We start from the raw sequence: 23,215 nt of genomic DNA, 5'->3' as shown, positions 1-23,215 counted from the left end.
TATATCAGGTGTTTGTTATACAGTTCATTTATAGTGAGTGAGTCAGTTGGATTTTACGGCAAATCGACACAAAAAGGTCATGTATTGCTGAGAAAAAGTTGTGTTGAAAACATAATAAAATCTGTAAAAAGATCCTTTGGAAGCAAAGAATGCAACCAAGAAGAATAATAGCAGACTCGGTTTGATTGAGTTTGTTCATGAGAGGTAATGTGCAACACCTCTCACGCCCCCTAGCACCGGCTTAAGCGAAACTCTATTACACATATGTTGAATGGACTCCATGATCCTAAAGGACCAGAAAATATAACAACACTGAATCCAAGTACGGGGAGACTTTTTACAGCCGCCACACGGCACTTAAAGATTGCTGTTGTGATAGTTAATAAAATCTGTAAAAAGATCCTTTGGAAGCAAAGAATGCAACCAAGAAGAATAATAGCAGACTCGGTTTGATTGAGTCTGTTCATGAGAGGTAATGAAATGTGCAACACCTCTCACGCCCCCTAGCACCGGCTTAAACGAAACTCTATTACACATATGTTGAATGGACTCCATGATCCCAAAGGACCAGAAAATATAACAACACTGAATCCAAGTACGGGGAGACTTTTTACAGCCGCCACACGGCACTTAAGGATTGCTGTTGTGATAGTCAATAAAATCTGTAAAAAGATCCTTTGGAAGCAAAGAATGCAACCAAGAAGATAATAGCAGACTCGGTTTGATTGAGTCTGTTCATGAGAGGTAATGAAATGTGCAACACCTCTCACGCCCCTAGCACCGGCTTAAGCGAAACTCTATTACACATATGTTGAATGGACTCCATGATCCCAAAGGACCAGAAAATATAACAACACTGAATCCAAGTACGGGGAGACTTTTTACAGCCGCCACACGGCACTTAAAGATTGCTGTTGTGATAGTTAATAAAATCTGTAAAAAGATCCTTTGGAAGCAAAGAATGCAACCAAGAAGATTAATAGCAGACTCGGTTTGATTGAGTCTGTTCATGAGAGGTAATGAAATGTGCAACACCTCTCACGCCCCCTAGCACCGGCTTAAGCGAAACTCTATTACACATATGTTGAATGGACTCCATGATCCCAAAGGACCAGAAAATATAACAACACTGAATCCAAGTACGGGGAGACTTTTTACAGCCGCCACACGGCACTTAAAGATTGCTGTTGTGATAGTTAATAAAATCTGTAAAAAGATCCTTTGGAAGCAAAGAATGCAACCAAGAAGAGTAATAGCAGACTCGGTTTGATTGAGTCTGTTCATGAGAGGTAATGAAATGTGCAACACCTCTCACGCCCCTAGCACCGGCTTAACCGAAACTCTATTACACATATGTTGAATGGACTCCATGATCCCAAAGGACCAGAAAATATAACAACACTGAATCCAAGTACGGGGAGACTTTTTACAGCCGCCACACGGCACTTAAGGATTGCTGTTGTGATAGTCAATAAAATCTGTAAAAAGATCCTTTGGAAGCAAAGAATGCAACCAAGAAGATTAATAGCAGACTCGGTTTGAGTGAGTCTGTTCATGAGAGGTAATGAAATGTGCAACACCTCTCACGCCCCCTAGCACCGGCTTAAGCGAAACTCTATTACACATATGTTGAATGGACTCCATGATCCTAAAGGACCAGAAAATATAACAACACTGAATCCAAGTACGGGGAGACTTTTTACAGCCGCCACACGGCACTTAAAGATTGCTGTTGTGATAGTTAATAAAATCTGTAAAAAGATCCTTTGGAAGCAAAGAATGCAACCAAGAAGAATAATAGCAGACTAGGTTTGATTGAGTCTGTTCGTGAGAGGTAATGAAATGTGCAACACCTCTCACGCCCCCTAGCACCGGCTTAAACGAAACTCTATTACACATATGTTGACTGGACTCCATGATCCCAAAGGACCAGAAAATATTTACAACACTGATCAAGTACGGGAACTTTTTTACAATGTCCACACGGCATTAAGGATTGCTGTTGTGATAGTCAATAAAATCTGTAAAAAGATCCTTTGGAAGCAAAGAATGCAACCAAGAAGATTAATAGCAGACTCGGTTTGAGTGAGTCTGTTCGTGAGAGGTAATGAAATGTGCAACACCTCTCACGCCCCCTAGCACCGGCTTAAACGAAACTCTATTACACATATGTTGAATGGACTCCATGATCCCAAAGGACCAGAAAATATAACAACACTGAATCCAAGTACGGGGAGACATTTTACAGCCGCCACACGGCACTTAAAGACTGCTGTTGTGATAGTTAATAAAATCTGTAAAAAGATCCTTTGGAAGCAAAGAATGCAACCAAGAAGAATAATAGCAGACTCGGTTTGATTGAGTCTGTTCATGAGAGGTAATGAAATGTGCAACACCTCTCACGCCCCCTAGCACCGGCTTAAGCGAAACTCTATTACACATATGTTGACTGGACTCCATGATCCCAAAGGACCAGAAAATTGTGACCTTGACCTTTGACCTACTTACCTCAAAGTCGAACTTGACCTGTATTTCACAATGTTACACCTGTGAATTAAAATTTATGAACCTAGGCCCAAGCGTTCTCAAGTTATCATCCGGAAACCGTTGAACTGTTACATGTCATTGCGACCTTGACCTTTCATCTACTGACCGCAAAATCGACGTGTTTCAGGAGTTATTTTCCGGAAACCATGAACACCAACGGACGTACCGACCGACAAGCTAACTGCTATATATCCTCCCCCACCCGAAAAAAGTCTTTGCGGGGGAGTAAACATGCTTCAAGGTATTTAGAAGCTAAGAAAAATACTATTTTCACGGAGAACATACGGATCACCCTTGGATCGAACTCATGACCTAGCGATCCATAGATCTGCGCTCTGTTTACTGAGCTTAGCGGGCGGGCTAAATTCCTTACTATGTTTTTACATATGTTGCCCGTAATTGGCTCTTTCTGCTATTCATCACATGTGTGTATTGTGTCTTATTATGTATATTATCCACCACGTAAAATGTTTCTTTCAAAGCAATGTCTGGTAAATGACCAACACAACAAATATGTTCTTGTAAGGCAATTTTCAGAAATCAATTTGGTATGAAGCATAGAAATCGTGGTTGTTTTAGGAACAGTCGAATACCACTGAAATAATTGCAATATCTGCAATAAAATACAAAAGCATGTTCCTGACTTATCATCTGCTGGTACTTTCAAAACCTTCAACATAAAACTGAAAGTGTTCATTGTTCTTTTTTTCATGCACACAAGGAGCAACATGTCACTAATATTTTAACCCTTTATATACGTTTTTGCATAAATGTTTTAGACGTGCTTTACAATTTACTTTACATTTTATATGTTTATACATTTTTACATAATTGTTTTAAGAGATGCTTTACAATTTACGTTTTCAAAAGCGCTTGTTTTCGGCGATATATGGCCTTTTTGTGTCGGTTCGCCGTAAAATCTAACTTACTCACTCACTTAAAATACAAAAATATTACAAGTTGGTTTCTTCTCGAGTAGCCTCCCCGTTCTTACTTTCGCAATCTTTTTTGTTTTTTCTTTTGTTTTCACACCGGCTAAATTAAGGTTTCGTATAGCAGGTTATTTCTGCGGTCAAAATATTCTGCGTTTTGGTCCCAAAAATTGTGAAAGTAATTTCTGCGTGTTTAATTTCTGCGTTTTCACATAAAAGGACGTGAAATTTCTGCGTTTTTGATACCAAGGAAGAGGTATTTCCCGCATGATCGGACGTCGTGAGAATGAGAACGTATGAAAACAATAAACTAAATTACCAGTAACTGCTGTTAAATAGCTTTGATTTTAATGAATGTATTGTAGGATATAATAACATAATATTGAACAAATATAAGTTCAACAACAATTGTACACACTAGAACTGCAAACTACGGTATATCGGCATAACGGTTACATAAGTATAAAGGTTTAACTCGGGTATAGTTTGGAAGATGTTCATAAGGGATTGATAAGAACAACTCAAGTGAAATTCACTCAGTATATTACATTCACAAAAAATCTAACAAAGAAACAAAATAAAGAAACGTTTTCTAAGGGATTAACAGTTAGGATTTTGATTGACCATCACACCTAATTATATCATTATCGGTAATTATTAGATGACGACGGTCATTTCAAATAATTAGACCATGCAAATGTGAACTTCGGATAACCGTGGGAAACATATCGTGAAACAACGTTGATGAAAACAATGCAGATTTTTTTTACGTTTTAAATTTTTGTTGGATGAATATTCTGCTGGAAATATTTTTGCGATTTTACCGAGAGACCGCAGAATCGCAGAAATATTTCCCCCGTAGAAATAACCCGCTATACGGTATTATGGCGACTTCAGTTTATGGTGGTAGAGGAAGATCTCTTTTTGCAGGCAGTTTTGGGCATCTTGACCACTTAGCCAAGAAGGCAAATGAAAATATTGTATGAGATAATTTCGAAAATTGTATTTTGATAGTATCCTTTTTAAACACAATAGAAATTGTTTTGTGAGCGTGTTTTTACTACACTCAAAAAGAACAATTTTACATCACATTATACGGTATAGATTGTGTTTGGTTTCGTTTTGCTGATTTTCAAAAGTAAGGGGCCTCGGTCATGGATAAACTATACCTAGACTGTTTCACTGAAACTGTGCCATTTTGGCCAAAAACTACAATGTAAGTTGGGACTGGTTCAAGTTATTTAAAATCTTGTTAGTAGTAAAGTAAGTACCAGAGAAAATGCAACGTAAAACCCAAATTCCAAGGACACTGCCATCCACACATATACAGCTTGATCTATATTATACCGTACCAGATGGTTTGCCTGTATATTGCCATGTATTGCTTAATCTATATTGTTCTTTGTATTTGTTTGTTTTTCAACAGTATTTAAGTTATGTAACGGCGGAGGGATAACCTAACCAGCGTTCCTGGATTCAGTACCAGTACAAGCCTGTTCTCCGTAACTAACTGTCATCAACTTCCCAACACGAATCAGTGAAGGACACAATGTCGTAACAAATCGTCACGGAGAACATACGGATCGCCCTTGGATCGAACTCACGACCTAGCGATCCATAGATCTGCGCTCTGTTTACTGAGCTTAGCAGGCGAGCTAAATTCCTCACTATGTTAATAGATATTTCATTACATAAGTTACCCATTAGCTCTTTCTGCTATTCATCACATGTGTGTATTGTGTCTTATTATGTATATTATCCACCACGTAAAATGTTTCTTTCAAAGCAATGTCTGGTAAATGACCAACACAACAAATGTTCTTGTAAGGCAATTTTCAGAAATCGATACACTATTAAGCATAGAAATCATGGTTGTTTTAGGAACAGTCGAATTCCACTGAAATAACTGCAATAAAAAACAAAAGCATGTACCTGACTTAGACTTATCATCTGCTGGTACTTTCAAAACCTTCAACATAAAACTTAAGTGCTCATTGTTATTTTTTTTTTCATGCACAAAAGGAGCAACATGTTTCCTGTACGTAAGAAAGAAAAACATAGCAAATACATGTAGAATGTTTCAATACTTTTTCTGATATATTGTCTTTAATTACATCTTCAGGTTCGAAACGTTTTCTACAATGTTGAGATAAATATTATATTTTTGCGATGCTGTGTTATCGTTTAACAAATTAGGTGTCATGTATATACAGGGAAATAAAAACTTGCGGCTAAAAAAACAACATTCAACAGTACATTAATTATGATACTTAAAGACCTACCACGACCTAGTGACCTACTTTTTCCTCCCATTTGTACTTCGTGCAAATTATTCTGATAATACCTGTATAATAGAGATATTCTACAAGGTGAAAGGTGGACAATTTAGGCCCTCCTTGAATTAATGTGTTTTCGCAACTTCAAACTTATTCAGTCATTCTCTTTTAAGTATAGTTTTATAAACATAGAATAATAATTTTCACTGTAGAAGTGTGGTCTAAACTCAACTTAATACATCAAGTACTGTGCATACTACTACATTAATTTAATACTATATTTAGATATTAAACACATTGTTCTGGCCTTATACATGTCACTGTCAATTTGTTTGTATGTATACTCATTTTCTTCATTCAAAGCATATATAATTACCATCATGGAAATACAAAAGAATACAATTATTTTGTGGTGCTTCTTTAAAGTATATATCAACAAAAGATATATCTTTGTGTACTGTAATAAGATAATTTAAACAAAAATCAATTGATATTAAATCTCATATTCTCAAAGTTTGTTTAATAAACACAGAACATTAATGTTCAAATATCCTCCCATTTTGGCACTATTAGTCTAACGAGAAGCAGAATGTTTCCAAATTTTAAAGGAATGTAATATTGTAGCCATTTTGATTTTTGTAAAACTGTTTAATATATTTCAGAATACAAAAAATTGTCATAGTATTCAGACCCGTCATAATCTGTTCCAATATTCCCCGGTTTATTGCCAACTACGTTGCATCGGCAACGTGAACCATACCGGTGACATCTCATAATTTTATCTAATATGTCGCCAAGTCTAGCACACCGACCTCTGCCCCAACGATTCAATCTGGTGTCCCTGCAGCCGCGACGTGTAACCCGACATAGCTGGCTCTCTGCCTGTGAGATCTTCCATATCAGTATAATTGCAATAATAACAACTGAAATCCTTTGTGAGGAACACATTATCCTCTCCAGATATTTATCGTCGTTCAGTTCTTTTTCAAATAATAAGAAATTAAATCCTTCTTCTTTTTCTGCAAAACAGACAACATACTTTTATAAACATCTGGAGATTAAAGGTATAAATGTTGTTAATGTTTTAGCAACCAGAATCAACAGCTCCGTTTAGAAGAACATACAAACCTACTATCCAGTACCACAGTCATCTAAAATGCTGTCATCTAAAACACCTAATTTATATTCAACTCCATTTACCTGACTAATCTTGCATTGGTATTGTTTTGCTATCCACTATCAATAAAATGCTTGCAAAACAAGTCCACTTTTATACAACAGTTGTCAACCCAATGACTAGTACTTAAGATGTTTCATTGATAAAATTTACGAAATCAGTCTATAAACAGGAAAAGGAACTCATTTTAAACAGGAAGTTAAAATCGTTTCATTTTATCGAGATTTCTAGGTAATTCCGTTGCATCCATTTCTTACAATATGTTTGCAGACTTAACAATCATCATCACATTACATTTGTACCCAGCGATTAATTATCCTTATGCTTCCCATAATAGACATTTGCGAATTAGTACGAAGAGAACTGTGGACACCTAGGACGATCAATATTTCAAGGCGATCATCTCAACATAATTTATTATATTGTTATAATGCTATGAACATTGTTTTTGTGTCTTACAAAATAACGGGGCGCTGTACTTTCTTTGTTTACCTTTTCAACAAGCGCCTCGTGATCCAGATTTGGTACTAGTTTTATCGCCATTTTCACGCATAATTCTGTCTGACAATCTGTATTACCGATTTCTATAGATCATATAATGTCTTAGCTTCATTTTGAGACCGATTTCAGCTTTTAACTCGCTTGTTTTATCGAGTTATGCGAGTTCCAAGCAGACCGCGCTATACTGCACGTTGTGTATTCTTGCACCGTGTGACGTCATATTGTACTAGGTCGCGCGCCCTTATTCTATTTAAGTCCACTCAGCATCTTTTGTAAACAGTAGCGCTAGAAGGCTTAAACCGGCTGCTACATGAAAATGTACCCTCACATGGAGGTTAAGACCCGTTTTAATTAATTAAACATTTAACCTGTCACTGATCCTAGATCTTTAACCATTTTTATATAAATCTAATTTATTTATTAGAAGGTTTAACCCACTTTTGGAACTTGACCCAATCTGGAACTTGACCAGATCTTGACTTGACCCATTCCGGTCAAATAAGAATTTCTACCGTATCATTCATTTAATATATCTGGTATGCTTGGAACTCGGACTTGTATGTATTTATATTGAAAACCGACATTGATAATGCACAATCTGGTTTAACCAGATTCTATTATAAAAAAGTTTAACTGTCTGTTGTTGTGTGAATTTATAAATAAAGGTGTATTAGACCTTTAATAAAATAGATAGAACTGGACATATCTTTCTTGTCTCTGTAGATTAGAACCGAACCCAATTTCCTATTATGTTGTTACCTCTATTAAACGCCCGATAAGCTTAAGCCTTTTTAAATCCTGACTCACAGAAAAGAGAACATCATTCTCATTTTAGGGGAAACAACATTTGGTGTCAGAAGTGGGATAGATAGATAGATTGATAGACTGATTGATGATTGACTGATAGATGATTGATTCACAGATAAATAATAAATAGAGATATTTGAAATTTGGTTATTCACAAGACACTAACTTTTCTGTGTCTAAAAACAGAAATATCATTTGGACGGTTAAAAGGATTTGAGAAACCTGGTAATGTAACAGATAATTCTGTTGACTTTATACAAAGTGTCGGTTATTTTCCAACCGGATGTTTGAACCAGATGTACAGTTACTGGATAATAAATGATAAGTTCTTGACTTGGTGTTTGTGATTATTGAGTACAATAGCTCCCATTATTAATCAATGAGTTTTGATTACAGAAAATGAACAGTGGGTTGATAGTCTGATTTAATGATTGAAACTGTAGATCTACATAAAACTACACTTATTTCTTCTTCACCAGCACTGTTGATCGGATCAGTGACAGGAATTTTTCTTTCTGAAAAGAGAAATGACAATATAGTTTAGTTATAAACAAATATAGTATTTTACAATATTTCAAATAAAAGAAAGCTTTTAAAATTCATACATTTGTAAATTCATAATTAACAGTATCACAGAAAAATTAATACAAAAATAAAATGGATGAGTATTTACATGTTTATGATTTTGGAGGCAGTGCCTCAAGAAATGTCTCATCCAATGAAAATGACACTACTGAGAGAAATGAGACTAGTATTAATACTAGTATAAATGAGAATAGTTCTGTTTGCTCGCCAAACCCTGCCCCACAACCAGTTGAAACTGAAAACTCTAGAATAAGAGACCTTGAAAATTATATGGGAAGCCAGATGTCTCAAGTTATACAAAAAATTACTAGTTTGGGTAATACTATTCAAAATGTAAATTCCCAACTGCAAAAACAAATGAGTAAGGTAGAAACTGAACTATGTACTGTAAAATCTAAAATGTCTGAGATAGAACATCCGGACCCAGAAATAAGATTCAATCATCAAGTGACAAGGGCCACAAGTAGTTATGAAGCACAAAATGAATCTTGTTATGATTCAAGAAATGGGGCAGAAAATAATAACTGTCTGTCAAATGGTCAAAATATTCAACAGTCTGTACATGAAATGGTACCCACATATCAGAATTTGTCCATAGCCCGACCCACAAACAACCTAAAAATGAGACCCCAAACTTATAGTGGTGATGAAGACTTGCAAGATTTTCTTGCTCAGTTTCAAATAACGACAGAAATAAATGGATGGGACTATGCGCAGAAATCATTGTACTTGGCCAGTAGTCTTACAGGTGGGGCTCGTTCACTTTTAAGTGAAATGAATGAACGCGAAAGGCGCGATTTTTGTTCGCTAGAAGAGAAACTCAAGGCAAGGTTTGGTTCCGAAAACAAGGCTGAGGTATTTCGAACTCAGTTAAAAAGTCGTGTTCGTGGAAAAGGGGAGACCATTCCGGAAATGGCTCAATCAATTAGAAAAATGACTAGACTAGCATATCCGACTGGTAGTCAAGATGTTATCGAGGCCTTATCTCTTGATAATTTTATAGATGCCCTGAATGACTCTGACATAAGGTTAAGATTACGAGAAATAGCACCAAAGACTATTTCTGAAGCCGAGAAAATAGCAGTACGTATGGAAGCACATAGATTAGCTGACAGAAATAGAAATAAGCTTGTCTGTACTGTAGATAAGGTCAATAATTCAAAAGAAAATACTGCAAGCTCATCCCAAGTAGAAAATAGCGTAGGACTAGAAAGAGTAGGCAGTCAAAATAGACAGACAAATAGTTGGCAAAGCAATAATGGCAGTAAGAGTCAGAGCTCAAACCAAACCTACCATCAATCTAGAAATAGGATTCAAAATGAAAACAGATCAAAATATCAGAGAAATGGCAATTATTACAGGCACTATGATAACCATAGACCTCATAATAATGGGTTTTACAACAATGGTCCCAACAACAGTGGTACCCAAAATAATAGATGGTCTTACCAAAATACAGACCAACACAGGTTCAACAGACAAATCCAGGGAAACGACAACAAGTCAAGCTGGGGGGATCGCAGCTCGACAACTCAAAAAGGTCCCAAATTGCATTAAATAACTTAGGTTCTGACCATGGATATTTTGTTTCAGCTACAATAATAGAATCTAATTTGACTATGCTTATTGATAGTGGCGCAAATGTCAGTATAATAAGTAAAGAAACCGTTGAGAAATGGCCTTATTCTATGAGACCAGTTATCCAGGCTGTGCAAAGTTCACTTTGTACTGTAACTGGTGAGTCATCATCTTTTCATGGAAAAGCAGAAATAGAAATTTGTATTGGAAAACAGAAAATTGTTCATGAGTTTTTAATAGCTGACATAAAGCAACCAGCCATTATTGGGTTAGATTTTCTGTTTAAACACAATTGTGACATAATGTTGAGTAAGGGGTATATTGCTTTGAAAGGGGAGAGAATTCCATGTTTCATGAATCAAAAGGATGTGCCAGCCAGTTGTTGTAGAATTGCTGTAACTGAAACTGTAGTTATTCCCCCTGAAACAGAAATGATTGTAGAAGGCAAACCTTTAGATAGCTTGAGTAAGGATAGAGAATGTCTGGTAGAGCCAAATGTAAAATTTGCTAAGAAATCAGGTTTGTTAGTAGACTTTAATTAGTCCAGAAAATGGCAAATTTCCCATGAGAATTGCAAATTTTTCAAGTGAACCATGCACAGTTTATGAAAATACAGTTACTGCTGTATTAGAACCTGTCACTGTCAATGAACCTGTAGCAGTCAGAAATGTTAACCATAATGTACAAAAGTTAGCAGATAGTAGTAAAGCCGTGCCCGAGCACCTAACTAGTGTAATTGAGAAGTCATCTGTGCATTTGGATAATGAACAAAAGGAAAAGTTAAAACAATTCCTCATAAAGAATCAAGATGTATTTTCACGAAATGATAGGGACATTGGTCACACTGATTTGGTTACACATAAGATAGACACTGGTGATTCGGAACCGGTTAAGACATATCCTTATCGTGTACCACTAGCAAAACGTAAAGCGGCAGAGGCCGAAATCAAGAAAATGTCTGAAGATGGTATTATCGAACCTGCATGTTCTCCATGGCTGTCACCGATTCTAATGGTAACAAAACCTGATAAATCTATCAGATTTTGCTGTGACTTCAGAAAATTGAATTTTGCCACAAAGAAAGAGTATCAGCCTCTCCCTAGAATAGATGATAATTTAGACGCCTTATCGTCTGCAAAATGGTTCTCAGTCTGTGATCTTAAGGCTGGATTTTGGCAAATTGATATCGAGAAAGAGAGTCGGCCTAAAACAGCATTTAGCTTGCAAGGTGGTCAACAATGGCAATTTTGTAAATTAGCTTTTGGTCTTTGTAATAGTCCTAGTGTATTCACAAGCTTTGGTAAATTTGCAAGAAGTTATGGACAGATTGAGACAGGCTAATCTTAAATTACACCCCAAGAAGTGTAATTTCCTTCAAAAACAGGTTACATTTTTAGGTCATGTGATCAGTGAGGATGGTGTTTCAACATGCCCAGATAAAGTTAAAAGTGTTCAAGAATGGCCGAGACCCAGAACAGCTAAAGATGTAAAAAGTTTTACATCACTTGTTTCATTTTACAGAAAATTTATCCCAGGGTTCTCAACTATTGCCAAACCTTTGCATGCACTCTCAGAAAAAGGTCACAAGTTTGTGTGGACCTCAGAATGTGAACAAGCTTTTATCACCTTGAAATCTGCTTTAACCAGTAGTCCTATATTAGCTTTTCCTACCTTATCGCAATTCTTTCCCATCTTTCCCCAGAATTGAATTTTCTCATTGGTGCTTTGAATTTCTTGTATGGCATTTTTCTGGAAGCGCAAACTATACATTTCTTACACCATATTTCTACATCCTTTCTTTGGCCATACCAAAAAAATCTTTGTCTGACCCTTCTTAAAGTTTTCTTAACCCCTAAGTGACCACTTGTCACAGTATCATGTAACTGTGTCAACACATACCTAGTGAGGCACTTTGGTAACACAAGTTGGAACTCAACTGAATTTCCAACATCATTCTCCCACTTTCTGTACAAAATATTCTCTTTTACAACAAGAGATTCCCACCTATACCAGAAATATTTTAACTCTACACTATGTTCAGAAACATTATTCCAGTCTGGTTTCTCGTTTATGTCAAACCAGTTCAACACATGTTTGATTATTGGGTCTGACCTCTGCAATTCAGTTACATACTCTAAGTCTAAATTTTCTACATCTATTTCAGTTTGTACGTCTACATTATGCCCTAGGTTCTTATCTTTACTATTGGGTTTGCTATCAACCGCAAGATTTGCATGGACATGCATTTCACGACAAAGGGAAAATGCAGAGCACATCTTATCGAACAACACTCAAAGGTTAACTATAAATGCACACGGTGTGGGAAAGTGTTTCTGAGGAATACACCAGGGGCTATGTGCCATCGTAGTAGACAGGATTTTATAAGATTTAATACTGTAACAGGGGAAAGAGGAACCGCAGCAGAAGAAAGCTTACAAGAGTTCATAAATCAAATAGACACATTAACGATTGATAACTTTAACAAAGAAAATCATTCCCCTACTAAGAGAATTGCCACACGCCCACAAGCAGTATTTTCAGGAAAACGGAAACATGTAACATTACCAGCACCAACAGCCAAAAGGGTAAGGAGCAGGTCTCCTTCCCTATCTTCATCTACGTCAAGGTCATCTTCTTCTACATCAGCAACATCATCAGCATCTTCATCATCATCTGCAACATCATCATCTATAAACGAAATGGAAACTTTAGAGAGGATAAAGCCTTCATTCCTTAAAACAGGAAAGAAATACAGTTTCCGCTCAGTCACTTAAGCGACCAAATGAAATGAAACTTGCGCCTCGCCCGGGGATGAACTCACAACCCTGCGATCTAGCTTGCTTCCTATGGGCGGCACCGGAAACATAACCACCCAAATATGCCATGTGTGTAAAATATTAAAACAAACATCATGCACTAGGCATATACGTCAAAGCATGTTGTAATATGTTGTAATACATTTAGACTTTATTCACATTTGCCTTTTTGAACCTCATTCATATTGGCACTGTCACAATCTATATGCTTATTATACCTCTACTTCTAATTAGCGTGATTTTATACAGTCAGATATCTTTAACATTAGCATCACAAATTCAGTTCATTTACAGTTTATATAAATATTCTGACTTGCTTTTCTGATTCTGTCCGATTGTTTTTATGTCAAGTTTGGTCATGTTATACGTAAGTTGACCTGTCGTTACAGTCATGTGATCTCTGTCGTCCGCAGCAAGTTACTAAAATGGCACAATAGGTGATAGGTTGACCTTAACTGATGGAAAGAGTAAACCTATAAACAAGATAGTTTCACAGGTTCATATATACCTTCAGGGTACAGGACAGGGCAAGATGGGTTTGCATTAAGCTTATGGGAATCGCTGTAATCTTTATATTAGACTTTATATCTAAAGCTTGAACATGAATATTCCTTGTCAAAGTATGTACTTTATCCAGGCGAGTCAACACAATTTACATTTACATATTCTAATGGTCTGTTTATTATCTTTTGTTTTTAACGTCGCATCGACACAATTATAAGTCAAGGCGACTTTCCAGCTTTGAGGGTGGAGGACGACGACCTCAGGTGACCCTCCTTGCATTATTTCACCACGAGAGGGCACCCGGGTAGAACCACCTATCTTCCGTAAGCCAGCTGGATGGCTCCCTCACATGAAAGATTCAACGCCTCGATAGATGCTTCTAACCTATATCGGTGAAGGGCAAGTGATATTGAAGTCAGCGAACTTAACCTGTTGGCTACGGAGGCCCCGTAGACATTACCATTATTAGGTACAATTACTGGAAATAGACTATAGAATGCATCCAACATATAGATATCTGCTTTAATACTGTGTCAGAAAAAGCACAGCACAATATCAGTATTGTGGAAATCTTATTAGATATTGCTTATAGTTAGAATAACTAAATAATGATCTCAAGATTATATTTCTATCGTTCAATTGTCAACCATATTCTAGCACATCAGTAATATAGGCGGCAATATATGAATTTGCTGTTGTGATTGTGAAGTATTGTTTACACGTAAGACATTCATAACAACTCCCGATATCTGCTTATAGGGGAATCTTATTTAGTAAAAATCATTTGTAGCGAACTCGTGTATAAGGAAATCTTTGTTATGAAAAAATTTATCTTTCTGGCCAAAGTTTTCTCTCTTATATATAAATGTCAGTAAAATCCTTTTGCAGGTATTAAATATATAAAAGTTCAATTTCCAAGGAATAACAGCAGTACACTTCTGAGGTTTTTCAATAATTATTATAATTAATTATATTAATAATTTGTTCAAAATGTAAAATGCCTGAAGATATGCACACTGGAAAGCACTTGCAGTGAAGAATTAAAATTATATATATCATATAATTATATATATCATATGAAAACACACCTTTGTACTAAAGTCTTTAATATAAAGATTCTTTAGAAGCATAGAATGCAACCGAGCTAAATGATAGCAGTCTAGGTTTGATCGAGTCTATTCATTAGAGGTAATGGAAAGTGCACATAGTCTAACACATAAATATTTAATTGACTCCATGATTTCAAAGAACCAGAAAAAAACAATACTAGATCCAAGTACGGGACGACGTTTTTATGTCCACCACACGGCCGTTAAAAAAAGTTAAACACTTTCGTTTACAGATTTTTCATTTTGTGGCTAAATGTGATTACATTATATTTATTCTATGATCAATTTATGAACATTTTGAATAATATTCTTTCTTTTAATAGTCTTTATACCTTAAATCGACCCTTTTATGTTTTACCTTATATAACCTGGTATTTTGTCACCTATACATAAAGTAGTGTCTTTCTCTGCGTGGAGACTGTCTAACTTGTTAAATAGGTAAGTTCGAGGATGACAAGCCCTTAACGCATTTAAAGAACCCCGTTTCCGTTGTACCCCTTTTTTCAAATTTTTTTTGACAGTTTCGTATTTTATGTTCGTATATTATCTTGTTTGCTGGTAGTGTGTCTCTTTCCTCCCTCCCCCATGCATTTGCATTCCATGTCCCTGTACTATGAGTGAAGTTAGGTGCCCACCGGCCGTTTCAGGCGGTGCCCCACTATGTTGTGTTTTTGCTTGTCCGTTTGTTTATCTCGGGTACGTCCATGTTTGCGCTGCTGTGGTTTGCAGTGTAGGAAGACGGAGAATCTTGAGTGTGTCATTCCCTGTTGAATGTTCATTCTTGCTTTTTTCCACTTCTTCCAGAAGTCAAATCTTTTTCTCTACACCTTACCTATTTTTCTTTTTCGTATATTTTAATTAAAATGTACTTTTGTTAGATTTTGAAGCAATCTTCAAAATCATTCCACAACAGTTTTGTTTTGTTGCTGGCCTGCTTTGTAATGCTTGGCTCTCTGGCTGTATTCTGCATCCGAGAAATCTACCGGAACGTTCTATTTTTATCTCTAAACTACAACTTTAGGTCAGGAAAATGTAACATCACCACTCATTGTCTTTTCGCAATAGAGTTCCTATCAACGCATTTATAATCATCACATTAATTTGAGTGCGATAATGCTAGAAGCATGACAGTGCAGTTGTAATTTTTCATGTGTTCTTATGACATGAGAGATAATCATATGTATACACATTCCGAATTTATCAAAGCAGTTAAGTTTCCTTGACAGTAGATATACTGTAAACAAGGAGGAACAAAATATTAATCCTATGTGTGCGTTTATTACAAACATTGAAAAAGTGAACTAGAATAGATATTAAGAATCAAATCAATAACAGAACGATATGAGTAAATTTGTTAATGAATAATAAGAAATAAGGCACTGCCTCAATCGGGAACCGATCCGACTTCAACTCATCCAATAACATTTAAACAGAACTGTCTAAGATAGCACGGAAGGACACATATTTTTTAAATTGTCAGTAAATATCTCATCCGGTATATCGCATATTACCGTAGATGGATCGATTCGGTATCATTTTAAAGGTGATTTTGGAATAAAAACATCACCGCCCATATTTGTACTGATGTGCAAGACGTTGCGGTTCGGACAAGTTATGTAGACGCTTATTAGGCACATGGAAAAAGGCGTATTCTTTAAAAAAAACCGAAGTCAGACGCTTTGTGCACGTGCCGGAAGGACATTTTTGTAAATTATATAGTGTATATCTCATTCGGTATTCCGCATGTTACCGTAGAGGGATCGATTCCGATTTTCGTTGCTTCGCGACGAAAATCGGTAGTATCGATTCCCTATAAATAATAGCAATTACACACACCGACGGCTCAAATCACGGTTCGCTATATGTCAGGTGTTTGTTATAAGTTCATTTATAGTGAGTGAGTGAGTTGGATTTTACGGCAAATCGACACAAAAAGGCCATGTATTGCCGAGAAGAAGTTGTGTTGAAAACATAAATCATAAAACATCTCTAAAACATTTATGTTAAAGTGACAGAGTATTGCAGTGGCAATACAGATGTCCCCTACCGGCATAAAACTTTGTTAGTGTTCGTCCCTTGTGGTTGTTGGCAACAGTGTTAAGACTAACTAGAACTGTCACAGGAGTGACGTATTATACCCCCATAATACGGTCTTGTCACGGAAGTAAGCCAATGTCAAAGTCGAACTTGAACCTGTGTATCAAAAATGATTTAAATCTGTCAACCCTGCAAGGGTTGCTGTGACCTTGACCTTTGACCTACTGACTTCAAAATCACTAGGGATCATCTGCTGGTCATGTTCAGCCTCCCTATTTAGTTTCGTGATCATATGGCAAAGCGTTCTAAAGTTATCGTCCGGAAACTGTTTAACTGTTCCGAGTCACTGTGACCTTGACCTTTAATCTACTGACCAGAAGCCTATAGAAATCATCTGCTGGTCATTGCCAACCTCCTTATTAGCTTTCATGATCATGAGCCTAAGCGTTTTCAAGATTTTGTCCGGAAACGTTTTAACTGTTCCGGGTCACTGTAACCTTGACCTTTGATCTACTGACCTCAAAATTAATAAGTTTCATTTGCTGGTCATGGCCAATCTCCCTATTAAATTTGATGATCCTAGGCCCAAGCGTTGTCAAGTTATCTTCCGGAAAGCGTTGAACTGTTCCGAGTTATTGTGACCTTGACCTTTGACCTACTGACCTCAAAGTCGACTTGACCTGTATTTCATTATGTTACAACTGTGAATTAAAATTTATAAACCTAGGCCTAAGCGTTCTCAAGTTATCATCCGGAAACCGTTTAACTGTTACAGGTCATTGTGACATTGACCTTTCATCTACTGACCACAGAGTCGACGCCTTTCAGGAGTTACTGTCCGCAAACCATGAGCCCCAACGGACGTCCCGACCGACAAGCTAACTGCTATATATCCTAAATTTCAATAGTGACTTTGACCTACATTCATAGATCATGTACACGACACATTGTCTCATCAAGGGAAACATTTGTGTGCCGTATTAAGGTGATCAATTAATGCACATAAAAGTTATGGAATGGAAACAAATTTTTACTTGACCTTCAATAGTGACGTTGACTTTTGACAGACAACCACGGGTCATGTGCGCGACAAATAATCTAATCATATGAAGTAATAAAAAATTCTTCAATGCTATTAAAAGTTATTGGGCAGAAACAAACTTGTTTTGAGACACACCGCATGTTTGGTGTTCAGCCCTTTAACAGTTGGACGCTACGCTTTCCTCTTTGATTGTGTCTGATGGAACAGATGGAGGACTCTTTGATTAATAGTTTTTAAATCCCACCAGAACTGAGCTATTTTGATTTCCGTCTTCTGGCCTATTTCGTCGGGCCCTTAAGAGCATTTTTTCTTTTACATTATTTCTGTTGAATTTGCATCTGTTAGGGTTCCACCTAACGGGGATAACTTTTATTTACAACGTCATGTGACTTTTGAACATTATGGGGGTAAATGTGAGGTTAGGTTCACCATAAACCGATTTAAGCTCCCCAGTGGTGGTTTTGCCACTGACCCTTCCAAGGCGGTGCCCCACTGTGTTCTATTATTTGTTTGCTTCGTCCTTGTGTGTTTGCATTGTGTGTGTGTGTGTGTTTATTGTGTGCGCGTCCGCGTGCTGGGTTTGCGTTTGGGGAGGCTGCGTTTTAAAAACGTGACATTCCCTGTTGGATATTCTTCCTTGTTTATTTCACTTGATCATAAACAGTGACCATGACCTTTAACCGAGAAGCTTAGATCATTTGTTGACAGATTGTCTCATCATGAGGAACGTTTGTATAGTCCGCCCGAGGTGATATTTTGTTCACAAACGTTAATCGGAAGAGTCAAACACAGCAAAATAGTTAAGAATTGCGACAATGATAGCATTTATAGCTATTGAGAAATATGAAGGAAAAGCAAGAGCGGGAATAGCACAGTGGTTAGAGCACAGGAGCTGTACACCTACGACACTTTTAATGCGGGTTCGAATCCAGGTGGAGAAAGTATTTTTCAACATTTTTTCCTTAAGTTTTTACACGAGTTTTCATGTTATTTCCCTTTTTCTTATATGTGTTACCTTCATCGAAAAACTGTTGCGAACATGTCAAGACAATAGTAGTATAGTAATTGTTTGTTTTGGCACTTTAACCCCACTTAACCTTTTGACCCCTCGGTCCAGACTGACCAATGCCGGACAATTTAAAATCCACAGGTTTTAAACCCAATTAAAAGTTTTAAAGTTAAATTTAAATACATATGATATAGATGAGTTTACAAAATAAAATATATTGTTTGAAAGAAAGAAGATTTACTGATAATATAAACCCCCATTATGTTATAACAAAAAATGGGAGAAAAATGATAAAAGCTACCTGTTCGTCTTGCGGAAAAACGAAATCAAAATTCGTTAAAAGTACTTTCAAAGCAGGTAATTTAGATATTCATAAAGCAATGTTACCTTTATTACCTAAAAAAGGTTTAACACTTCCAGGATATAACTATTGTGGACCAGGAAATCCTTTAGATAACGGACCTCCTGTCAACGAACTGGATGCAGTATGTATGGACCATGACTTTTGCTATGACAGTGATGTAAAAAAGAGTACATGTGATAAGCAAATGCTTTCCAATTTAAATAACACTAAATCAAAAACATTTGGAGAAAAGATTGCAAAACATTTAGTTGTAAAACCAGCTATCAAAACGAAATACAAACTTGGGTTGGGACAAAAACGAAAGTCAAAAAACGGGAAAAGGGGGTAGAGTATACCCCCGGAATCACTGCACCAAGCTACCGCTGGAGCGATGAATTAGCAGAAGAATTACACAAACCAATTAAAAGAAAATTTAGGAAACGAAGAGTGATAGTTAATGATATTGATGATACTTGGTCAGCTGATTTAGTTGACATGCAAGCTTTTTCAAAATATAATAAAGGAGTAAAGTACTTGTTAACCGTTATTGATATCAAGTATAGTATAAGCAAAAAATAATTCTGGTGTAATAAATGAGTAATTTGGTTACTGAATTGTGTTATGAGGCTATATACTTCAGAATACAAATAAATCTTATAGCCCTTATTCCTAATAATTATTGTTTCAATTAAAAAAGTAATTCGGGAGTAATTAATAAAATCTAAAGATATTAATCTGTGAATATAATGGCGTTCAAAGGTCGACAGGTTGACAGGTTGACAGGTCGACAGGTTGACAGGTCGACAGGTTGACAGGTTTAAAAGTCGGTAGGTTGACAGGTTGACAGTTCGACAGGATGACAGGTTTAAAAGTCGGCAGGTTGACATGTCGACAGGTTGACAGGTTGACAGGTCGACAGGTTGACAGACCAAAAAAAAAACATTAATCTATAAATAAACATTTTGATACTTTTATTTTTTAATATCTACAATTAAATTTCCATCATTGCTGATTGCGGGTGATAGATCCTACATATTTGTATTAATTCAGCGTTCATCCTGCTCATGTCTTTGACCAGTGCGCTGTACCCTTCTACATCTAGTCCCGCAATCTTCAGATATGACATGTGCGGTCCAATTTCAGAGTCTATCAGGCAACCAGGCAGCTTGAAAAACAACACACTACACGAGACTACTTTTTGCTTATACTATACTTGATCAAGTATAGTATAAGCAAAAAATAATTCTGGTGTAATAAATGAGTAATTTGGTTACTGAATTGTGTTATGAGGCTATATACTTCAGAATACAAATAAATCTTATAGCCCTTATTCCTAATAATTATTGTTTCAATTAAAAAAGTAATTCGGGAGTAATTAATAAAATCTAAAGATATTAATCTGTGAATATAATGGCGTTCAAAGGTCGACAGGTTGACAGGTCGACAGGTTGACAGGTTTAAAAGTCGGTAGGTTGACAGGTTGACAGTTCGACAGGATGACAGGTTTAAAAGTCGGCAGGTTGACATGTCGACAGGTTGACAGGTTGACAGGTCGACAGGTTGACAGACCAAAAAAAAAAAACATTAATCTATAAATAAACATTTTGATACTTTTATTTTTTAATATCTACAATTAAATTTCCATCATTGCTGATTGCGGGTGATAGATCCTACATATTTGTATTAATTCAGCGTTCATCCTGCTCATGTCTTTGACCAGTGCGCTGTACCCTTCTACATCTAGTCCCGCAATCTTCAGATATGACATGTGCGGTCCAATTTCAGAGTCTATCAGGCAACCAGGCAGCTTGAAAAACAACACACTACACCTGACTTTTTTCAAGACACCAAATCCTGTCCTCTGCAGTTCTTCCAGTTCAACTGAAAACAAACCAGAACTTATTAGCGTTTGTCAATAGTTGTTAGGCCCGCGTCCAATGGCGAGCTCTTTAAATTTTATTGTATGTGTGCAGGGTAACTAGAATCTCCTCTTTATATATGCTTGCTCATTTATCTTTACACGTAAAATAATAAAAGTCATAATTGTTTAAAAATTAATATAATCAATGTGTACACTTAACGTACTACCACTGCTTTGTTCTTTAATTTTTTATCTCTTTTCCTTCCTGTAATACAGTTTTATCTTTAAATTATATTACCTCCCTTTAATTTTTGATGCTATTTCTATAGTTGGCTATATACCACTTTTGCCATAAAGAACAAGTGGGTAATTTGAGTAACTCTTTCTTTTCAGAGTACCCACAATTGATTTTTAAGCTATGATTACCTTTTAAGTAATCATCTTGATATTATTTCTTAACTTATATATCGCGCATAAATATGTTTCAACAACAGTTATTAACTCCCCTTTTTAAATGGTACAACATCTGTTTCTGCCAAGTTTTGTGTGCATGTACACGGTATTCTTGAACTTTGCCGTAACGTCTGTTTACGACGTTTCCCGTAATTTTTGTTATGACGTGACGTCATTGTATTACTTCAGAATGTAAACTGCCTGAAGATATGTGTACAAATGAAATCGCTTGCAGTGAAGAATTAAAATAATAATAAAAAAAACCCACAGAAGTCTACTGCTGTTAATTCCTTGCAAATTGAAGTTTTATATATATATAAGTATATTTACTTACAGTTCTGATATTTAAGTCATTACTCTATACAATTACCTTTAACACTATCAGATAGAGCCCCCTTCATTTGACGCTGTAATGCACGGGTGCTTACTGCAGGTCCTCTGCTCTTGCATACAGCATTAACAACTCTCTCCCTAAATGTCATTGTTGACTTGATATGTACTTTCTTGCCATTTTCTTGTGATACGGCCTGTTTATTAATAAATAATAACATAAAACAATTATCATTTACCTATATCAATCAATCTAATATGACTACCAATGTTTTAATCTTGACCACGAAATTATGTTGATAACACATGCACGTGATATTTAGCGCCATATGTACATCTAGAAATACGTTTTTCAATTTTGATAAAATGTTTTTCCTCATAGCATTTTTAAAACGAGATGTTAAATTTAACAACTTTCTGCATTAATTTACATATATATTACCATTCCTAATCCAGTGTTGCATATACAAACGAGCTTGACGACCTAAAATGGTGCCAGGCATGTGCTAAGAACCAATTCTGTCGTATTTGATATAATTTTTACAATACGATGCATTCACATTTAAATTGCACCAAAGACACCCATAATACTAACTCTCTCAACTATTATCTAAAAAATATATACAGTATTAAGTGATTTACCATATAATTCAATGTAATTACCTATCTGTTTACATTCATGATGTCATTTCTTTCACTTGAAATAATAAAATATGAAACATACCTGCAGAAACAATGCCTTGTGTTGTACGATACTATTATACAGCGTCTTCGCTTGCAGTAATCGCTTCCGAGGTATCACATGCTGGATTTCCATTACTTCACCACCAAGAACAGGATTGATATATTGATGCAGAATGTGAAGTAACGCTGATAAACGTAATATATTTTGCTGCATTAATTTTAAATGTATCTAATAAATGTGGATTATGTTCTTGTGAATTACTTTTGTCAGGTCGTTGTAAATAAACAAATACATGTTGTGGTTTTATTACACCAGCTGTTATTCTAAAGGTTATATTAGTTTGTTGTGTATCAGTTGATTGTGTCACCATTTCCCTAAGGTATGACCATCTTGCTTTTTTAAATCTTTCAGTAGTAATTAGATTCAAACCCAATTCATTAAAAATTAAACGTGGAACCCATGAATTAATTTTGTTACAATTACCCTACCAGGATCAGCAGCATTAGCTCTAAAAATTAATTCATCATCATCTGTCAGCTGCAGTGTTATTTGAATTTGACTTGGAGGTAAAATATTATTTCTAAACCTGAAAAAATGAATAATTATTTAATGGAATTTTAGCA

The 23,215-nt window shown here is 36.0% G+C and overlaps 2 protein-coding genes across 2 annotated transcripts; one reads left to right on the top strand and one right to left on the bottom strand.

Moving 5' to 3' along the window:
* Positions 1 to 8,897: 8,897 nt before the first annotated feature.
* LOC123544673 (uncharacterized) lies at positions 8,898 to 10,382 on the top strand. The gene has a single exon (XM_045330734.2). The coding sequence runs from the start codon at positions 8,898 to 8,900 to the stop codon at positions 10,380 to 10,382; it is 1,485 nt and encodes a 494-aa protein (XP_045186669.2).
* Positions 10,383 to 20,484: 10,102 nt separating this feature from the next.
* LOC128556786 (uncharacterized) lies at positions 20,485 to 22,792 on the bottom strand. Its single transcript, XM_053542470.1, has 3 exons — positions 22,632 to 22,792; positions 21,948 to 22,104; positions 20,485 to 21,144 (listed from the first exon to the last, which is right to left on the bottom strand). Exons 1-3 carry the CDS (start codon positions 22,722 to 22,724, stop codon positions 20,897 to 20,899), a joined length of 498 nt encoding a protein of 165 aa, XP_053398445.1. The 5' UTR covers positions 22,725 to 22,792; the 3' UTR covers positions 20,485 to 20,896.
* Positions 22,793 to 23,215: the final 423 nt, after the last annotated feature.

This window comes from Mercenaria mercenaria, chromosome 4, assembly GCF_021730395.1.
Source record: "Mercenaria mercenaria strain notata chromosome 4, MADL_Memer_1, whole genome shotgun sequence".
NCBI classification, from domain to species: Eukaryota; Metazoa; Mollusca; class Bivalvia; order Venerida; family Veneridae; genus Mercenaria; species Mercenaria mercenaria.
Note: the sequence above shows the minus strand (reverse complement) of the source record. Positions and strands in the feature narration are given on the sequence as shown.